Source organism: Salvelinus alpinus, chromosome 8 (genome assembly GCF_045679555.1).
Source record: "Salvelinus alpinus chromosome 8, SLU_Salpinus.1, whole genome shotgun sequence".
NCBI lineage: Eukaryota > Metazoa > Chordata > Actinopteri > Salmoniformes > Salmonidae > Salvelinus > Salvelinus alpinus.
The window spans coordinates 24254927-24273581 of NC_092093.1; the positions used below are offsets into that span (position 1 = coordinate 24254927).

Below are 18655 nucleotides of genomic sequence, written 5' to 3' on the forward strand. Positions count from 1 at the left end.
GTAAAGCCACCAGTTGTGGATTAAGCCTAGAGGTGACTACAGATGTAGGATCTGAATTTGACCTATATTGTCACAGCAAAATAATCCTGCAGCAACAGGATTTGAACGTTGATTTCATAATTTTGCTTGAGTAGGCTACAATAAAAGTACAATACTGTTTATATAACCGTGTGTTAGTATGGATTTTCAGTGAATTTATGTAAATCATGAAGTTCATCGGCATTTCCCGCACTGAAAATTCTCAGCAACAAAATAACCAAATTAAGACCCTGTGTAAGCTCCACTCACAGTTCGATGGCTTTGTTCCACATGATGACGTAGCCTGAGAGTGTGAACGACTCCACGTTGACGATGTGGATGTTTCCTTTCTCTGTGCCAATGTACAGCCATTTACTCTGGAATGGCAGGTGGACGAATGTGATCCTGGAAAACAGAGAGAAAAGAGAGAGAACATTTATGTAGGAGCTAAGAGAGAGATAGAGACACAGCGAGATAGAAACACAGAGAGATAGAGACACAGAGAGATAGAGACACAGAGAGATAGAGACACAGAGAGATAGAAACACAGAGAGATAGAGACACAGAGAGATAGAGACACAGAGAGATAGAGACACAGAGAGATAGAGACACAGAGAGATAGAGACACAGAGAGATAGAAACACAGAGAGATAGAGACACAGAGAGATAGAGACACAGAGAGATAGAGACACCGAGAGATAGAGACACAGAGAGATAGAGACACAGAGAGGTAGTAAAAGTAATAGTATTAGACAAAGAGAGAGAAAAAAAGAAAGACAGAAGGATATTGCTGGTGATAACTGATTTGCATTTTACAACACAGAAACTGTGTAGATTAAGAATCTTCCTCAGTGTGTATTGATTTCTACAGTGAGATAAATAATGCTGAGCTAAGACCAAGGTGACGGTAGAGGTGTTTAAAACTCTATTGGGCACCTAATTACCGGACTGATTCGAGAGGAGAGGACTGGACCAGAACACATATTACCCATCCTTCTCTACCTTTCATCAATCTGTTTCAACTTCTATCTTTCATCACTTCGTCCAATCATTCCACTTGTCCTTCAGCCATCAATCCATCCATTCATCCATCCATCTATCTAGATGTAGTTTAATGAATGGTTTAAAGCCTGTGAAGCTTCCTAATGGTGCTTCATGAATAAAAAAGGACCAACGTGGGTCGACTCAGTCATCAAACCAGGCCTGATATACCTGAACACATCCCTTCTGACCAGAACCACACTCCCCCAGGGAAGGAGGGAGAGGAAAGAGGAGAGGAAGTAGAATAGCATTATTGTAGAGTTAGCTAAGGGTTGGGTATCAAATGGTGAATGAAGAGGAGTTAGTCAACCACTTTGTAGGATTCAAGCCCACATCTGATCCAAAAATGCCCTTCAAAAATGCACACTGCAGCCATTTGAGAGTTTAAACATGAAAATCATGGGCTGTATGTATGACGAATCACACCATCCCTGGATCATCCATCATTATCCATGTCCTATCTCTCCTCCCTTTTTCGCTCTCTATCTCTTCCACTCTCTCTCTCTCTCCCCTCCCTCTCTCCCTCTCCCTCTCCTCTTTCTCTCTCTCGCTCTCCTTCTCCTTCTCTTTGTCTGTCTGGGTCTGGTTCTGCCCTGTTGGCTACAGGGACTGGTACAAGAGCCCCTAAAGTGGTCCTGTCCCATAGGCTCTGCTCATCCCTGTCGTTCCCTGACTAGTCAAGGGGCCCCAATGACGTATGATACACAACTCATGAACATGAGTATCATCCGGTTCTGTTGGACTGGACACACATGCATGCAGAGTCACACACATACACATGAGTGGAGGTTCCTCAGAGGAGGAAGGTGGAAGACCATCCTCCTCAATTAATTTTATAAAAATAAAAACAGTGAAACATTAAAAAAGTTATCCTTTTTACATAAAACTATACCAAATATATTAATGTCACCAAATAAATGATTAAAACACACACTGTTTTGAAATGAAGGTCTACAGTAGCCTCAACAGCACTCTGTAGGGTAGCACCAGGGTGTAGCCAGAGGACAGCTTGTTTCTGTCCTCCTCTGGGTACATTGACTTCAATACAAAACCTAGGAGGCTCATGGTTCTCATCCCCTTCCATAGACTTACACAGTAATTATGACAACTTCGGAGGACGTCCTCCAACCTATCAGAGCTCTTGCAGCATGAACTGACATGTTGTCCACCCAATTAAAGGATCAGAGAATTAATATAGTACTGAAAGAATAGCACTGCTAGCTAGCACTGCAGTGCATACATGTGGTGAATAGTTGACTAAACGAGAAAGAAAGACAATAGTTGAACAGTTTTGAACAAATTAATTTCTTTCAAAATGAATGAGAAGTGAGAGAGAGATTTCATTGTATTTTTTTCACTTTCACTTAGCTAGTGAATGCAGCTAGCTAGTTTAGCCTACTCAAATACCCAGCTCAAACAGAGAGGGATGCTATGTTAGCTAGCTGGCTATGGCTATACAACACTGGAATTCTTCCAAGTTGAGGAAAGTTTTTGGTTTTATCAATTAATTGCCACCTGCTAAAATGCTTGCTGATGGTACACTGTACTGCATGATTGTAGCGGGTTAACTACCGCGTTAATTCTAGCTATGTTTACTATGACGTTAGCTAATATGGTGACAACAATGTGTGTAGTGGTTGGCGGTTATGATATGAAGGTTTGCTTGGAAAGGTTTTTTCGCCTGGTCACAGACAGCTGGTGTTGTGCACTGATGTCCACAAGCGAAGGGAAAAGGTGAGAGAAAATTATCATGCTGTTTGTATGTGGCTGCTATGAAAGTGAACTGTGTTTGTGTGTGATCAGGGGTGAATTCATTCTGCTGATTCTGTAGAAAAACGGGGATAAAAATATCAGAATTTGTCTAATACAAACTCTCGTTTGCAACTATTGGACTAATGATTACACCCAAAATCAGCTAGATTACTCTAAATTTTTCTCTTGACCTGAGCACCTTTGTTGTAAACTTACACTCATAGGCTAGGTTGTAGCAACCTCATGATGGGTATAGGGAAAATTAGAGTGTCATGTAGTATCCTTAGCCTATTGATGTTACATTGAGCTGGGTGAATGGACTACGAATGACAATCATCCAATATGCTGTAATGGAAATAAGGCCCCCCAAAAATGTTCCTCCCTCATCTTAAACGTCACACACCTCTCACACATGCACACAGCTGTACACACAGCTCTCCCTCTCCTTTTCCTCCCATCCACTCGTCCCCTCTCTCTTCTTCTCTCTCTTCCCATGTCCATCTTTTAGATTATCTTTTTCACTTGCTCCCCAAATCCAATCCCCCTCCTCCCCCTCTCTTTCTCTAGGTGTTTTTCTCCCTCTCTCCCTCTCTGTATCTCAGTATCTTTCTGGCTGCAGGGCAGTAGTGAGAAGCAGTGCATACTGTCAGACTATACACAAACACACACACACCTGGGTAGAGCTGGTCCCTGTCTCCACTCCACTGCTCTGCAGTATAATTAATATATTCATGCGTTTGAGGAGAGGTGTCAGGCTGCTCGACATGCATCACACACACACTCGCACGCACACACATACACACACGGGCGGACTGTGAACCTGGCCTTTCTAAAACACCGACCCATTTTTTTCCTTTTGACCGAAATGCCAAATGGCCAATCCGCCCCTGAACACACACAAACAAAATCACAAAGCAGGTGAACACTCGCGGACACCAATATACTTACATAACAAAACCCAATCACTCATTCATGCATACACATACACATGCTTAAACACACACTCCAGGACACACAACCCATCACACATGCATAGGTAGTCATGACGGCTATTGTTACCCCAGGAAATCTTAAGTCTTATTACATACAGCCGGGAGGAACTATTGGATATAAGAGCAACGTCAACTTACCAAAATTATGACCAGGAATAGAACTTTCCTGAAGCGGATCCTCTGTTTGGTCCACCACCCAGGACAATGGATCGGATCCCAGCAAGCGACCCAAAACAACAGCGCCGCAGAAAGGGCAGACGGAGCGGTCTTCTGGTCAGGCTCCGTAGACGGGCACATCGCCCACCGCTCCCGAGTATACTACTCGCCAATGTCCAGTCTCTTGACAACAAGGTAGACGAAATCCGAGCAAGGGTTGCCTTCCAGAGAGACATCAGAGATTGTAACGTTCTCTGTTTCACGGAAACATGGCTCACTCGGGATACGTTATCAGAGTCGGTACAGCCACCTGGTTTCTCCACGCATCGCGCCGACAGAAACAAACATCTCTCTGGTAAGAAGAAGGGCAGGGGTGTATGCCTTATGATTAACGAGTCGTGGTGTGATCATAACAACATACAGGAACTCAAGTCCTTTTGTTCACCTGACCTAGAATTCCTTATAATCAAATGCCGACCGCATTATCTACCATGAGAAATCTCTTCAATTATAATCACAGTCGTGTATATCCCCCCCAAGCAGACACCTCGACGGCCCTGAAAGAACTTCATTGGACTCTATGTAAACTGGAAACCACATATCCTGAGGCTGCATTTATTGTAGCTGGGGATTTTAACAAGGCTAATCTGAAAACAAGGCTCCCTAAATTTTATCAGCATATCGAATGTGCGACCCGGCTGGCAAAATTCTGGATCATTGTTACTCTAACTTCCGCAACGCATAGAACGCCCTCCCTTGCCCTCCTTTTGGCAAATCTGACCACAACTCCATTTTGTTGCTCCCAGCCTATAGACAGAAACTAAAACAGGAAACGCCCGTGCTCAGGTCTTTTCAATGCTGGTCCGACCAATCTGATTCCACGCTTCAAGATTGCTTCGATCACGTGGACTGGGATATGTTCCGGATAGCGTCGAACAACAACATTGATGTACACGCTGATTCGGTGAGCGGGTTTATTAGCAAGTGCATCGGTGATGTCGTACCCACGGCGACTATTAAAGCCTTCTCCAACCAGAAAACGTGGATTGATGGCAGCATTCGTGCAAAACTGAAAGCGCGAAGCACTGCTTTTAATCAGGGCAAGGCGACCGGAAACATGACCGAATACAAACAGTGTAGCTATTCCCTCCGCAAGACAATCAAACAAGCTAAGCGTCAGTATAGAGACGAAGTAGTCACAATTCAACGGCTCAGACACGAGAGGTATGTGGCAGGGTCTACAGTCAATCACGGACTACAAAAAGAAAACCAGCCCCGTCGTGGACCCCGATGTCTTGCTCCCAGACAAACTAAACAACTTCTTTGCTCGTTTTGAGGACAATACAGTGCCACCGACACGACCCACTACCAAGACCTGCGGGCTCTCCTTCACTGCAGCCAATGTGAGTAAAACATTTAAACGTGTTAACCCTTGCAAGGCTGCCGGCCCAGACGGCATCCCAAGCCGCGTCCTCAGAGCATGCGCAGACCAGCTGGCTGGTGTGTTTACGGACATATTCAATCAATCCCTATCCCAGTCTGCTGTTCCCACATGCTTCAAGAGGGCCACCATTGTTCCTGTTCCCAAGAAAGCTAAGGTAACTGAGCTAAACGACTACCGCCCCGTAGCACTCACTTCCGTCATCATGAAGTGCTTTGAGAGACTAGTCAAGGATCATATCACCTCCACCCTACCTGACACCCTAGACCCACTCCAATTTGCTTACCGCCCCAATAGGTCCACAGACGACGCAATCGCAATCACACTGCACACTGCCCTAACCTATCTGGACAAGTGGAATACCTATGTAAGAATGCTGTTTATCGACTACAGCTCAGCATTTAACACCATAGTACCCTCCAAACTCGTCATTAAGCTCGCAACCCTGGGTCTCGACCCCGCCCTGTGCAACGACCCCGCCCTCTGCTAACCATGTGTATGTGACCAATAAAATTTGATTTGATTTGATTTGTAGTTAGAGATGAGAAGATACCATCTGAATGACTGGAAATGTGTCTCCGGTAAGAATGACACTGGGACAATTCATCATTACTACGCTTGGGTAGTGCAAACCAGCCAACAAAATGAATACACGCATAACTGTTCTGCGGGTAATTTAGCATGCCATCATGATTTGAAATCAGTACCGTATACAGGAACAACCAGTTCAATTTATTGATGTTGCTAGAGATGAATGTGACAGAAGAATAGAAACAAAATAGATGAATCGTTGTAATGCACCAGTCTGTTGGTAGCTCTGCCAGCCTATGAAATCAGCTAGATGTTGTAATGCGTCCTGGTACCAGTCTGTTGGTAGCTCTGCCAGCCTATGAAATCAGCTAGATGTTGTAATGCGTCCTGGTACCAGTCTGTTGGTAGTTCTGCCAGCCTATGAAATCAGCTAGATGTTGTAATGCGTCCTGGTACCAGTCTGTTGGTAGTTCTGCCAGCCTATGAATCAGCTAGATGTTGTAATGCGTCCTGGTACCAGTCTGTTGGTAGTTCTGCCAGCCTATGAATCAGCTAGATGTTGTAATGCGTCCTGGTACCAGTCTGTTGGTAGCTCTGCCAGCCTATGAAATCAGCTAGATGTTGTAATGCGTCCTGGTACCAGTCTGTTGGTAGTTCTGCCAGCCTATGAAATCAGCTAGATGTTGTAATGCGTCCTGGTACCAGTCTGTTGGTAGCTCTGCCAGCCTATGAAATCAGCTAGATGTTGTAATGCGTCCTGGTACCAGTCTGTTGGTAGTTCTGCCAGCCTATGAAATCAGCTAGATGTTGTAATGCGTCCTGGTACCAGTCTGTTGGTAGCTCTGCCAGCCTATGAAATCAGCTAGATGTTGTAATGCGTCCTGGTACCAGTCTGTTGGTAGCTCTGCCAGCCTATGAAATCAGCTAGATGTTGTAATGCGTCCTGGTACCAGTCTGTTGGTAGCTCTGCCAGCCTATGAAATCAGCTAGATGTTGTAATGCGTCCTGGTACCAGTCTGTTGGTAGCTCTGCCAGCCTATGAATCAGCTAGATGTTGTAATGCGTCCTGGTACCAGTCTGTTGGTAGTTCTGCCAGCCTATGAAATCAGCTAGATGTTGTAATGCGTCCTGGTACCAGTCTGTTGGTAGCTCTGCCAGCCTATGAAATCAGCTAGATGTTGTAATGCGTCCTGGTACCAGTCTGTTGGTAGCTCTGCCAGCCTATGAAATCAGCTAGATGTTGTAATGCGTCCTGGTACCAGTCTGTTGGTAGCTCTGCCAGCCTATGAAATCAGCTAGATGTTGTAATGCGTCCTGGTACCAGTCTGTTGGTAGCTCTGCCAGCCTATGAAATCAGCTAGATGTTGTAATGCGTCCTGGTACCAGTCTGTTGGAAGCTCTGCCAGCCTATGAAATCAGCTAGATGTTGTAATGCGTCCTGGTACCAGTCTGTTGGAAGCTCTGCCAGCCTATGAAATCAGCTAGATGTTGTAATGCGTCCTGGTACCAGTCTTTTGGAAGCTCTGCCAGCCTATGAAATCAGCTAGATGTTGTAATGCGTCCTGGTACCAGTCTGTTGGTAGCTCTGCCAGCCTATGAAATCAGCTAGATGTTGTAATGCGTCCCGGTACCAGTCTGTTGGTAGTTCTGCCAGCCTATGAAATCAGCTAGATGTTGTAATGCGTCCTGGTACCAGTCTGTTGGTAGCTCTGCCAGCCTATGAAATCAGCTAGATGTTGTAATGCGTCCTGGTACCAGTCTGTTGGTAGCTCTGCCAGCCTATGAAATCAGCTAGATGTTGTAATGCGTCCTGGTACCAGTCTGTTGGTAGCTCTGCCAGCCTATGAAATCAGCTAGATGTTGTAATGCGTCCTGGTACCAGTCTGTTGGTAGTTCTGCCAGCCTATGAAATCAGCTAGATGTTGTAATGCGTCCCGGTACCAGTCTGTTGGTAGCTCTGCCAGCCTATGAAATCAGCTAGATGTTGTAATGCGTCCTGGTACCAGTCTGTTGGTAGCTCTGCCAGCCTATGAAATCAGCTAGATGTTGTAATGCGTCCTGGTACCAGTCTGTTGGTAGTTCTGCCAGCCTATGAAATCAGCTAGATGTTGTAATGCGTCCCGGTACCAGTCTGTTGGTAGCTCTGCCAGCCTATGAAATCAGCTAGATGTTGTAATGCGTCCTGGTACCAGTCTGTTGGTAGTTCTGCCAGCCTATGAAATCAGCTAGATGTTGTAATGCGTCCCGGTACCAGTCTGTTGGTAGTTCTGCCAGCCTATGAAATCAGCTAGATGTTGTAATGCGTCCCGGTACCAGTCTGTTGGTAGCTCTGCCAGCCTATGAAATCAGCTAGATGTTGTAATGCGTCCTGGTACCAGTCTGTTGGTAGCTCTGCCAGCCTATGAAATCAGCTAGATGTTGTAATGCGTCCTGGTACCAGTCTGTTGGTAGTTCTGCCAGCCTATGAAATCAGCTAGATGTTGTAATGCGTCCCGGTACCAGTCTGTTGGTAGCTCTGCCAGCCTATGAAATCAGCTAGATGTTGTAATGCGTCCTGGTACCAGTCTGTTGGTAGCTCTGCCAGCCTATGAAATCAGCTAGATGTTGTAATGCGTCCCGGTACCAGTCTGTTGGTAGTTCTGCCAGCCTATGAAATCAGCTAGATGTTGTAATGCGTCCCGGTACCAGTCTGTTGGTAGCTCTGCCAGCCTATGAAATCAGCTAGATGTTGTAATGCGTCCTGGTACCAGTCTGTTGGTAGCTCTGCCAGCCTATGAAATCAGCTAGATGTTGTAATGCGTCCTGGTACCAGTCTGTTGGTAGCTCTGCCAGCCTATGAATCAGCTAGATGTTGTAATGCGTCCTGGTACCAGTCTGTTGGTAGCTCTGCCAGCCTATGAAATCAGCTAGATGTTGTAATGCGTCCTGGTACCAGTCTGTTGGTAGCTCTGCCAGCCTATGAAATCAGCTAGATGTTGTAATGCGTCCTGGTACCAGTCTGTTGTTAGCTCTGCCAGTCTATGAAATCAGCCTGATGTTGTAATGCGTCCTGGTACCAGTCTGTTGGTAGCTCTGCCAGCCTATGAAATCAGCTAGATGTTGTAATGCGTCCTGGTACCAGTCTGTTGTTAGCTCTGCCAGTCTATGAAATCAGCTAGATGTTGTAATGCGTCCTGGTACCAGTCTGTTGTTAGCTCTGCCAGTCTATGAAATCAGCTAGATGTTGTAATGCGTCCTGGTACCAGTCTGTTGTTAGCTCTGCCAGCCTATGAAATCAGCTAGATGTTGTAATGCGTCCTGGTACCAGTCTGTTGGTAGCTCTGCCAGCCTATGAAATCAGCTAGATGTTGTAATGCGTCCTGGTACCAGTCTGTTGGTAGCTCTGCCAGCCTATGAAATCAGCTAGATGTTGTAATGCGTCCTGGTACCAGTCTGTTGGTAGCTCTGCCAGCCTATGAAATCAGCTAGATGTTGTAATGCGTCCTGGTACCAGTCTGTTGGTAGTTCTGCCAGCCTATGAAATCAGCTAGATGTTGTAATGCGTCCTGGTACCAGTCTGTTGGTAGCTCTGCCAGCCTATGAAATCAGCTAGATGTTGTCATGCGTCCTGGTACCAGTCTGTTGGTAGCTCTGCCAGCCTATGAAATCAGCTAGATGTTGTAATGCGTCCTGGTACCAGTCTGTTGGTAGCTCTGCCAGCCTATGAAATCAGCTAGATGTTGTCATGCGTCCTGGTACCAGTCTGTTGGTAGCTCTGCCAGCCTATGAAATCAGCTAGATGTTGTCATGCGTCCTGGTACCAGTCTGTTGGTAGCTCTGCCAGCCTATGAAATCAGCTAGATGTTGTAATGCGTCCTGGTACCAGTCTGTTGGTAGCTCTGCCAGCCTATGAAATCAGCTAGATGTTGTAATGCGTCCTGGTACCAGTCTGTTGGTAGTTCTGCCAGCCTATGAAATCAGCTAGATGTTGTATTGCGTCCTGGTACCAGTCTGTTGGTAGCTCTGCCAGCCTATGAAATCAGCTAGATGTTGTAATGCGTCCTGGTACCAGTCTATTGGTAGCTCTGCCAGTCTATGAAATCAGCTAGATGTTGTAATGCGTCCTGGTACCAGTCTGTTGGTAGTTCTGCCAGCCTATGAAATCAGCTAGATGTTGTAATGCGTCCTGGTACCAGTCTGTTGGTAGTTCTGCCAGCCTATGAAATCAGCTAGATGTTGTAATGCGTCCTGGTACCAGTCTGTTGGTAGCTCTGCCAGCCTATGAAATCAGCTAGATGTTGTAATGCGTCCTGGTACCAGTCTGTTGGTAGTTCTGCCAGCCTATGAAATCAGCTAGATGTTGTAATGCGTCCCGGTACCAGTCTGTTGGTAGTTCTGCCAGCCTATGAAATCAGCTAGATGTTGTAATGCGTCCTGGTACCAGTCTGTTGGTAGCTCTGCCAGCCTATGAAACCAGCTAGATGTTGTAATGCGTCCTGGTACCAGTCTGTTGGTAGCTCTGCCAGCCTATGAAATCAGCTAGATGTTGTAATGCGTCCTGGTACCAGTCTGTTGGTAGCTCTGCCAGCCTATGAAATCAGCTAGATGTTGTAATGCGTCCTGGTACCAGTCTGTTGGTAGCTCTGCCAGCCTATGAAATCAGCTAGATGTTGTAATGCGTCCTGGTACCAGTCTGTTGGTAGCTCTGCCAGCCTATGAAATCAGCTAGATGTTGTAATGCGTCCTGGTACCAGTCTGTTGGAAGCTCTGCCAGCCTATGAAATCAGCTAGATGTTGTAATGCGTCCTGGTACCAGTCTGTTGGAAGCTCTGCCAGCCTATGAAATCAGCTAGATGCTGTAATGCGTCCTGGTACCAGTCTGTTGGAAGCTCTGCCAGCCTATGAAATCAGCTAGATGTTGTAATGCGTCCTGGTACCAGTCTGTTGGTAGCTCTGCCAGTCTATGAAATCAGCTAGATGTTGTAATGCGTCCTGGTACCAGTCTGTTGGTAGTTCTGCCAGCCTATGAAATCAGCTAGATGTTGTAATGCGTCCTGGTACCAGTCTGTTGGTAGCTCTGCCAGCCTATGAAATCAGCTAGATGTTGTAATGCGTCCTGGTACCAGTCTGTTGGTAGCTCTGCCAGCCTATGAAATCAGCTAGATGTTGTAATGCGTCCTGGTACCAGTCTGTTGGTAGCTCTGCCAGCCTATGAAATCAGCTAGATGTTGTAATGCGTCCTGGTACCAGTCTGTTGGTAGCTCTGCCAGCCTATGAAATCAGCTAGATGTTGTAATGCGTCCTGGTACCAGTCTGTTGGTAGCTCTGCCAGCCTATGAAATCAGCTAGATGTTGTAATGCGTCCTGGTACCAGTCTGTTGGTAGTTCTGCCAGCCTATGAAATCAGCTAGATGTTGTAATGCGTCCTGGTACCAGTCTGTTGGAAGCTCTGCCAGCCTATGAAATCAGCTAGATGTTGTAATGCGTCCTGGTACCAGTCTGTTGGAAGCTCTGCCAGCCTATGAAATCAGCTAGATGTTGTAATGCGTCCTGGTACCAGTCTGTTGGTAGCTCTGCCAGCCTATGAAATCAGCTAGATGTTGTAATGCGTCCTGGTACCAGTCTGTTGGTAGTTCTGCCAGCCTATGAAATCAGCTAGATGTTGTAATGCGTCCTGGTACCAGTCTGTTGGTAGTTCTGCCAGCCTATGAAATCAGCTAGATGTTGTAATGCGTCCCGGTACCAGTCTGTTGGTAGCTCTGCCAGCCTATGAAATCAGCTAGATGTTGTAATGCGTCCCGGTACCAGTCTATTGGTAGCTCTGCCAGCCTATGAAATCAGCTAGATGTTGTAATGCGTCCCGGTACCAGTCTATTGGTAGCTCTGCCAGCCTATGAAATCAGCTAGATGTTGTAATGCGTCCCGGTACCAGTCTGTTGGTAGCTCTGCCAGCCTATGAAATCAGCTAGATGTTGTAATGCGTCCCGGTACCAGTCTGTTGGTAGCTCTGCCAGCCTATGAAATCAGCTAGATGTTGTAATGCGTCCCGGTACCAGTCTGCTGGTAGCTCTGCCAGCCTATGAAATCAGCTAGATGTTGTCATGCGTCCCGGTACCAGTCTGTTGGTAGCTCTGCCAGCCTATGAAATCAGCTAGATGTTGTCATGCGTCCCGGTACCAGTCTTTTGGAAGCTCTGCCAGCCTATGAAATCAGCTAGATGTTGTAATGCGTCCTGGTACCAGTCTGTTGGTAGCTCTGCCAGCCTATGAAATCAGCTAGATGTTGTAATGCGTCCTGGTACCAGTCTGTTGGTAGCTCTGCCAGCCTATGAAATCAGCTAGATGTTGTAATGCGTCCTGGTACCAGTCTGTTGGTAGTTCTGCCAGCCTATGAATCAGCTAGATGTTGTAATGCGTCCTGGTACCAGTCTGTTGGTAGTTCTGCCAGCCTATGAATCAGCTAGATGTTGTAATGCGTCCTGGTACCAGTCTGTTGGTAGCTCTGCCAGCCTATGAAATCAGCTAGATGTTGTAATGCGTCCTGGTACCAGTCTGTTGGTAGTTCTGCCAGCCTATGAAATCAGCTAGATGTTGTAATGCGTCCTGGTACCAGTCTGTTGGTAGCTCTGCCAGCCTATGAAATCAGCTAGATGTTGTAATGCGTCCTGGTACCAGTCTGTTGGTAGTTCTGCCAGCCTATGAAATCAGCTAGATGTTGTAATGCGTCCTGGTACCAGTCTGTTGGTAGCTCTGCCAGCCTATGAAATCAGCTAGATGTTGTAATGCGTCCTGGTACCAGTCTGTTGGTAGCTCTGCCAGCCTATGAAATCAGCTAGATGTTGTAATGCGTCCTGGTACCAGTCTGTTGGTAGCTCTGCCAGCCTATGAAATCAGCTAGATGTTGTAATGCGTCCTGGTACCAGTCTGTTGGTAGCTCTGCCAGCCTATGAATCAGCTAGATGTTGTAATGCGTCCTGGTACCAGTCTGTTGGTAGTTCTGCCAGCCTATGAAATCAGCTAGATGTTGTAATGCGTCCTGGTACCAGTCTGTTGGTAGCTCTGCCAGCCTATGAAATCAGCTAGATGTTGTAATGCGTCCTGGTACCAGTCTGTTGGTAGCTCTGCCAGCCTATGAAATCAGCTAGATGTTGTAATGCGTCCTGGTACCAGTCTGTTGGTAGCTCTGCCAGCCTATGAAATCAGCTAGATGTTGTAATGCGTCCTGGTACCAGTCTGTTGGTAGCTCTGCCAGCCTATGAAATCAGCTAGATGTTGTAATGCGTCCTGGTACCAGTCTGTTGGAAGCTCTGCCAGCCTATGAAATCAGCTAGATGTTGTAATGCGTCCTGGTACCAGTCTGTTGGAAGCTCTGCCAGCCTATGAAATCAGCTAGATGTTGTAATGCGTCCTGGTACCAGTCTTTTGGAAGCTCTGCCAGCCTATGAAATCAGCTAGATGTTGTAATGCGTCCTGGTACCAGTCTGTTGGTAGCTCTGCCAGCCTATGAAATCAGCTAGATGTTGTAATGCGTCCCGGTACCAGTCTGTTGGTAGTTCTGCCAGCCTATGAAATCAGCTAGATGTTGTAATGCGTCCTGGTACCAGTCTGTTGGTAGCTCTGCCAGCCTATGAAATCAGCTAGATGTTGTAATGCGTCCTGGTACCAGTCTGTTGGTAGCTCTGCCAGCCTATGAAATCAGCTAGATGTTGTAATGCGTCCTGGTACCAGTCTGTTGGTAGCTCTGCCAGCCTATGAAATCAGCTAGATGTTGTAATGCGTCCTGGTACCAGTCTGTTGGTAGTTCTGCCAGCCTATGAAATCAGCTAGATGTTGTAATGCGTCCCGGTACCAGTCTGTTGGTAGCTCTGCCAGCCTATGAAATCAGCTAGATGTTGTAATGCGTCCTGGTACCAGTCTGTTGGTAGCTCTGCCAGCCTATGAAATCAGCTAGATGTTGTAATGCGTCCTGGTACCAGTCTGTTGGTAGTTCTGCCAGCCTATGAAATCAGCTAGATGTTGTAATGCGTCCCGGTACCAGTCTGTTGGTAGCTCTGCCAGCCTATGAAATCAGCTAGATGTTGTAATGCGTCCTGGTACCAGTCTGTTGGTAGTTCTGCCAGCCTATGAAATCAGCTAGATGTTGTAATGCGTCCCGGTACCAGTCTGTTGGTAGTTCTGCCAGCCTATGAAATCAGCTAGATGTTGTAATGCGTCCCGGTACCAGTCTGTTGGTAGCTCTGCCAGCCTATGAAATCAGCTAGATGTTGTAATGCGTCCTGGTACCAGTCTGTTGGTAGCTCTGCCAGCCTATGAAATCAGCTAGATGTTGTAATGCGTCCTGGTACCAGTCTGTTGGTAGTTCTGCCAGCCTATGAAATCAGCTAGATGTTGTAATGCGTCCCGGTACCAGTCTGTTGGTAGCTCTGCCAGCCTATGAAATCAGCTAGATGTTGTAATGCGTCCTGGTACCAGTCTGTTGGTAGCTCTGCCAGCCTATGAAATCAGCTAGATGTTGTAATGCGTCCCGGTACCAGTCTGTTGGTAGTTCTGCCAGCCTATGAAATCAGCTAGATGTTGTAATGCGTCCCGGTACCAGTCTGTTGGTAGCTCTGCCAGCCTATGAAATCAGCTAGATGTTGTAATGCGTCCTGGTACCAGTCTGTTGGTAGCTCTGCCAGCCTATGAAATCAGCTAGATGTTGTAATGCGTCCTGGTACCAGTCTGTTGGTAGCTCTGCCAGCCTATGAATCAGCTAGATGTTGTAATGCGTCCTGGTACCAGTCTGTTGGTAGCTCTGCCAGCCTATGAAATCAGCTAGATGTTGTAATGCGTCCTGGTACCAGTCTGTTGGTAGCTCTGCCAGCCTATGAAATCAGCTAGATGTTGTAATGCGTCCTGGTACCAGTCTGTTGTTAGCTCTGCCAGTCTATGAAATCAGCCTGATGTTGTAATGCGTCCTGGTACCAGTCTGTTGGTAGCTCTGCCAGCCTATGAAATCAGCTAGATGTTGTAATGCGTCCTGGTACCAGTCTGTTGTTAGCTCTGCCAGTCTATGAAATCAGCTAGATGTTGTAATGCGTCCTGGTACCAGTCTGTTGTTAGCTCTGCCAGTCTATGAAATCAGCTAGATGTTGTAATGCGTCCTGGTACCAGTCTGTTGTTAGCTCTGCCAGCCTATGAAATCAGCTAGATGTTGTAATGCGTCCTGGTACCAGTCTGTTGGTAGCTCTGCCAGCCTATGAAATCAGCTAGATGTTGTAATGCGTCCTGGTACCAGTCTGTTGGTAGCTCTGCCAGCCTATGAAATCAGCTAGATGTTGTAATGCGTCCTGGTACCAGTCTGTTGGTAGCTCTGCCAGCCTATGAAATCAGCTAGATGTTGTAATGCGTCCTGGTACCAGTCTGTTGGTAGTTCTGCCAGCCTATGAAATCAGCTAGATGTTGTAATGCGTCCTGGTACCAGTCTGTTGGTAGCTCTGCCAGCCTATGAAATCAGCTAGATGTTGTCATGCGTCCTGGTACCAGTCTGTTGGTAGCTCTGCCAGCCTATGAAATCAGCTAGATGTTGTAATGCGTCCTGGTACCAGTCTGTTGGTAGCTCTGCCAGCCTATGAAATCAGCTAGATGTTGTCATGCGTCCTGGTACCAGTCTGTTGGTAGCTCTGCCAGCCTATGAAATCAGCTAGATGTTGTCATGCGTCCTGGTACCAGTCTGTTGGTAGCTCTGCCAGCCTATGAAATCAGCTAGATGTTGTAATGCGTCCTGGTACCAGTCTGTTGGTAGCTCTGCCAGCCTATGAAATCAGCTAGATGTTGTAATGCGTCCTGGTACCAGTCTGTTGGTAGTTCTGCCAGCCTATGAAATCAGCTAGATGTTGTATTGCGTCCTGGTACCAGTCTGTTGGTAGCTCTGCCAGCCTATGAAATCAGCTAGATGTTGTAATGCGTCCTGGTACCAGTCTATTGGTAGCTCTGCCAGTCTATGAAATCAGCTAGATGTTGTAATGCGTCCTGGTACCAGTCTGTTGGTAGTTCTGCCAGCCTATGAAATCAGCTAGATGTTGTAATGCGTCCTGGTACCAGTCTGTTGGTAGTTCTGCCAGCCTATGAAATCAGCTAGATGTTGTAATGCGTCCTGGTACCAGTCTGTTGGTAGTTCTGCCAGCCTATGAAATCAGCTAGATGTTGTAATGCGTCCTGGTACCAGTCTGTTGGTAGTTCTGCCAGCCTATGAAATCAGCTAGATGTTGTAATGCGTCCCGGTACCAGTCTGTTGGTAGTTCTGCCAGCCTATGAAATCAGCTAGATGTTGTAATGCGTCCTGGTACCAGTCTGTTGGTAGCTCTGCCAGCCTATTAAACCAGCTAGATGTTGTAATGCGTCCTGGTACCAGTCTGTTGGTAGCTCTGCCAGCCTATGAAATCAGCTAGATGTTGTAATGCGTCCTGGTACCAGTCTGTTGGTAGCTCTGCCAGCCTATGAAATCAGCTAGATGTTGTAATGCGTCCTGGTACCAGTCTGTTGGTAGCTCTGCCAGCCTATGAAATCAGCTAGATGTTGTAATGCGTCCTGGTACCAGTCTGTTGGTAGCTCTGCCAGCCTATGAAATCAGCTAGATGTTGTAATGCGTCCTGGTACCAGTCTGTTGGAAGCTCTGCCAGCCTATGAAATCAGCTAGATGTTGTAATGCGTCCTGGTACCAGTCTGTTGGAAGCTCTGCCAGCCTATGAAATCAGCTAGATGCTGTAATGCGTCCTGGTACCAGTCTGTTGGAAGCTCTGCCAGCCTATGAAATCAGCTAGATGTTGTAATGCGTCCTGGTACCAGTCTGTTGGTAGCTCTGCCAGTCTATGAAATCAGCTAGATGTTGTAATGCGTCCTGGTACCAGTCTGTTGGTAGTTCTGCCAGCCTATGAAATCAGCTAGATGTTGTAATGCGTCCTGGTACCAGTCTGTTGGTAGCTCTGCCAGCCTATGAAATCAGCTAGATGTTGTAATGCGTCCTGGTACCAGTCTGTTGGTAGCTCTGCCAGCCTATGAAATCAGCTAGATGTTGTAATGCGTCCTGGTACCAGTCTGTTGGTAGCTCTGCCAGCCTATGAAATCAGCTAGATGTTGTAATGCGTCCTGGTACCAGTCTGTTGGTAGCTCTGCCAGCCTATGAAATCAGCTAGATGTTGTAATGCGTCCTGGTACCAGTCTGTTGGTAGCTCTGCCAGCCTATGAAATCAGCTAGATGTTGTAATGCGTCCTGGTACCAGTCTGTTGGTAGTTCTGCCAGCCTATGAAATCAGCTAGATGTTGTAATGCGTCCTGGTACCAGTCTGTTGGAAGCTCTGCCAGCCTATGAAATCAGCTAGATGTTGTAATGCGTCCTGGTACCAGTCTGTTGGAAGCTCTGCCAGCCTATGAAATCAGCTAGATGTTGTAATGCGTCCTGGTACCAGTCTGTTGGTAGCTCTGCCAGCCTATGAAATCAGCTAGATGTTGTAATGCGTCCTGGTACCAGTCTGTTGGTAGTTCTGCCAGCCTATGAAATCAGCTAGATGTTGTAATGCGTCCTGGTACCAGTCTGTTGGTAGTTCTGCCAGCCTATGAAATCAGCTAGATGTTGTAATGCGTCCCGGTACCAGTCTGTTGGTAGCTCTGCCAGCCTATGAAATCAGCTAGATGTTGTAATGCGTCCCGGTACCAGTCTATTGGTAGCTCTGCCAGCCTATGAAATCAGCTAGATGTTGTAATGCGTCCCGGTACCAGTCTATTGGTAGCTCTGCCAGCCTATGAAATCAGCTAGATGTTGTAATGCGTCCCGGTACCAGTCTGTTGGTAGCTCTGCCAGCCTATGAAATCAGCTAGATGTTGTAATGCGTCCCGGTACCAGTCTGTTGGTAGCTCTGCCAGCCTATGAAATCAGCTAGATGTTGTAATGCGTCCCGGTACCAGTCTGCTGGTAGCTCTGCCAGCCTATGAAATCAGCTAGATGTTGTCATGCGTCCCGGTACCAGTCTGTTGGTAGCTCTGCCAGCCTATGAAATCAGCTAGATGTTGTCATGCGTCCCGGTACCAGTCTTTTGGAAGCTCTGCCAGCCTATGAAATCAGCTAGATGTTGTAATGCGTCCTGGTACCAGTCTGTTGGTAGCTCTGCCAGCCTATGAAATCAGCTAGATGTTGTAATGCGTCCTGGTACCAGTCTGTTGGTAGCTCTGCCAGCCTATGAAATCAGCTAGATGTTGTAATGCGTCCTGGTACCAGTCTGTTGGTAGTTCTGCCAGCCTATGAAATCAGCTAGATGTTGTAATGCATCCTGGTACCAGTCTGTTGGTAGCTCTGCCAGCCTATGAAATCAGCTAGATGTTGTAATGCGTCCTGGTACCAGTCTGTTGGTAGCTCTGCCAGCCTATGAAATCAGCTAGATGTTGTAATGCGTCCTGGTACCAGTCTGTTGGTAGCTCTGCCAGCCTATGAAATCAGCTAGATGTTGTAATGCGTCCTGGTACCAGTCTGTTGGTAGCTCTGCCAGCCTATGAAATCAGCTAGATGTTGTAATGCGTCCTGGTACCAGTCTGTTGGTAGCTCTGCCAGCCTATGAAATCAGCTAGATGTTGTAATGCGTCCTGGTACCAGTCTGTTGGTAGCTCTGCCAGCCTATGAAATCAGCTAGATGTTGTAATGCGTCCTGGTACCAGTCTGTTGGAAGCTCTGCCAGCCTATGAAATCAGCTAGATGTTGTAATGCGTCCTGGTAC

General features: G+C 46.9%; 1 protein-coding gene across 10 annotated transcripts in view; it reads right to left on the reverse strand.

The window, feature by feature from the left end:
• LOC139582755 (syntaxin-binding protein 5-like) overlaps positions 1-18655 on the reverse strand; it is a 177670-nt gene that overhangs the window by 70734 nt on the left and 88281 nt on the right. For all 10 annotated transcript variants that reach the window (XM_071413062.1, XM_071413058.1, XM_071413056.1 and 7 more), the window contains exon 5: positions 289-423. In XM_071413062.1, the coding sequence (XP_071269163.1) occupies positions 289-423 (135 nt within the window). The remainder of the gene's footprint in view (positions 1-288; positions 424-18655) is intronic.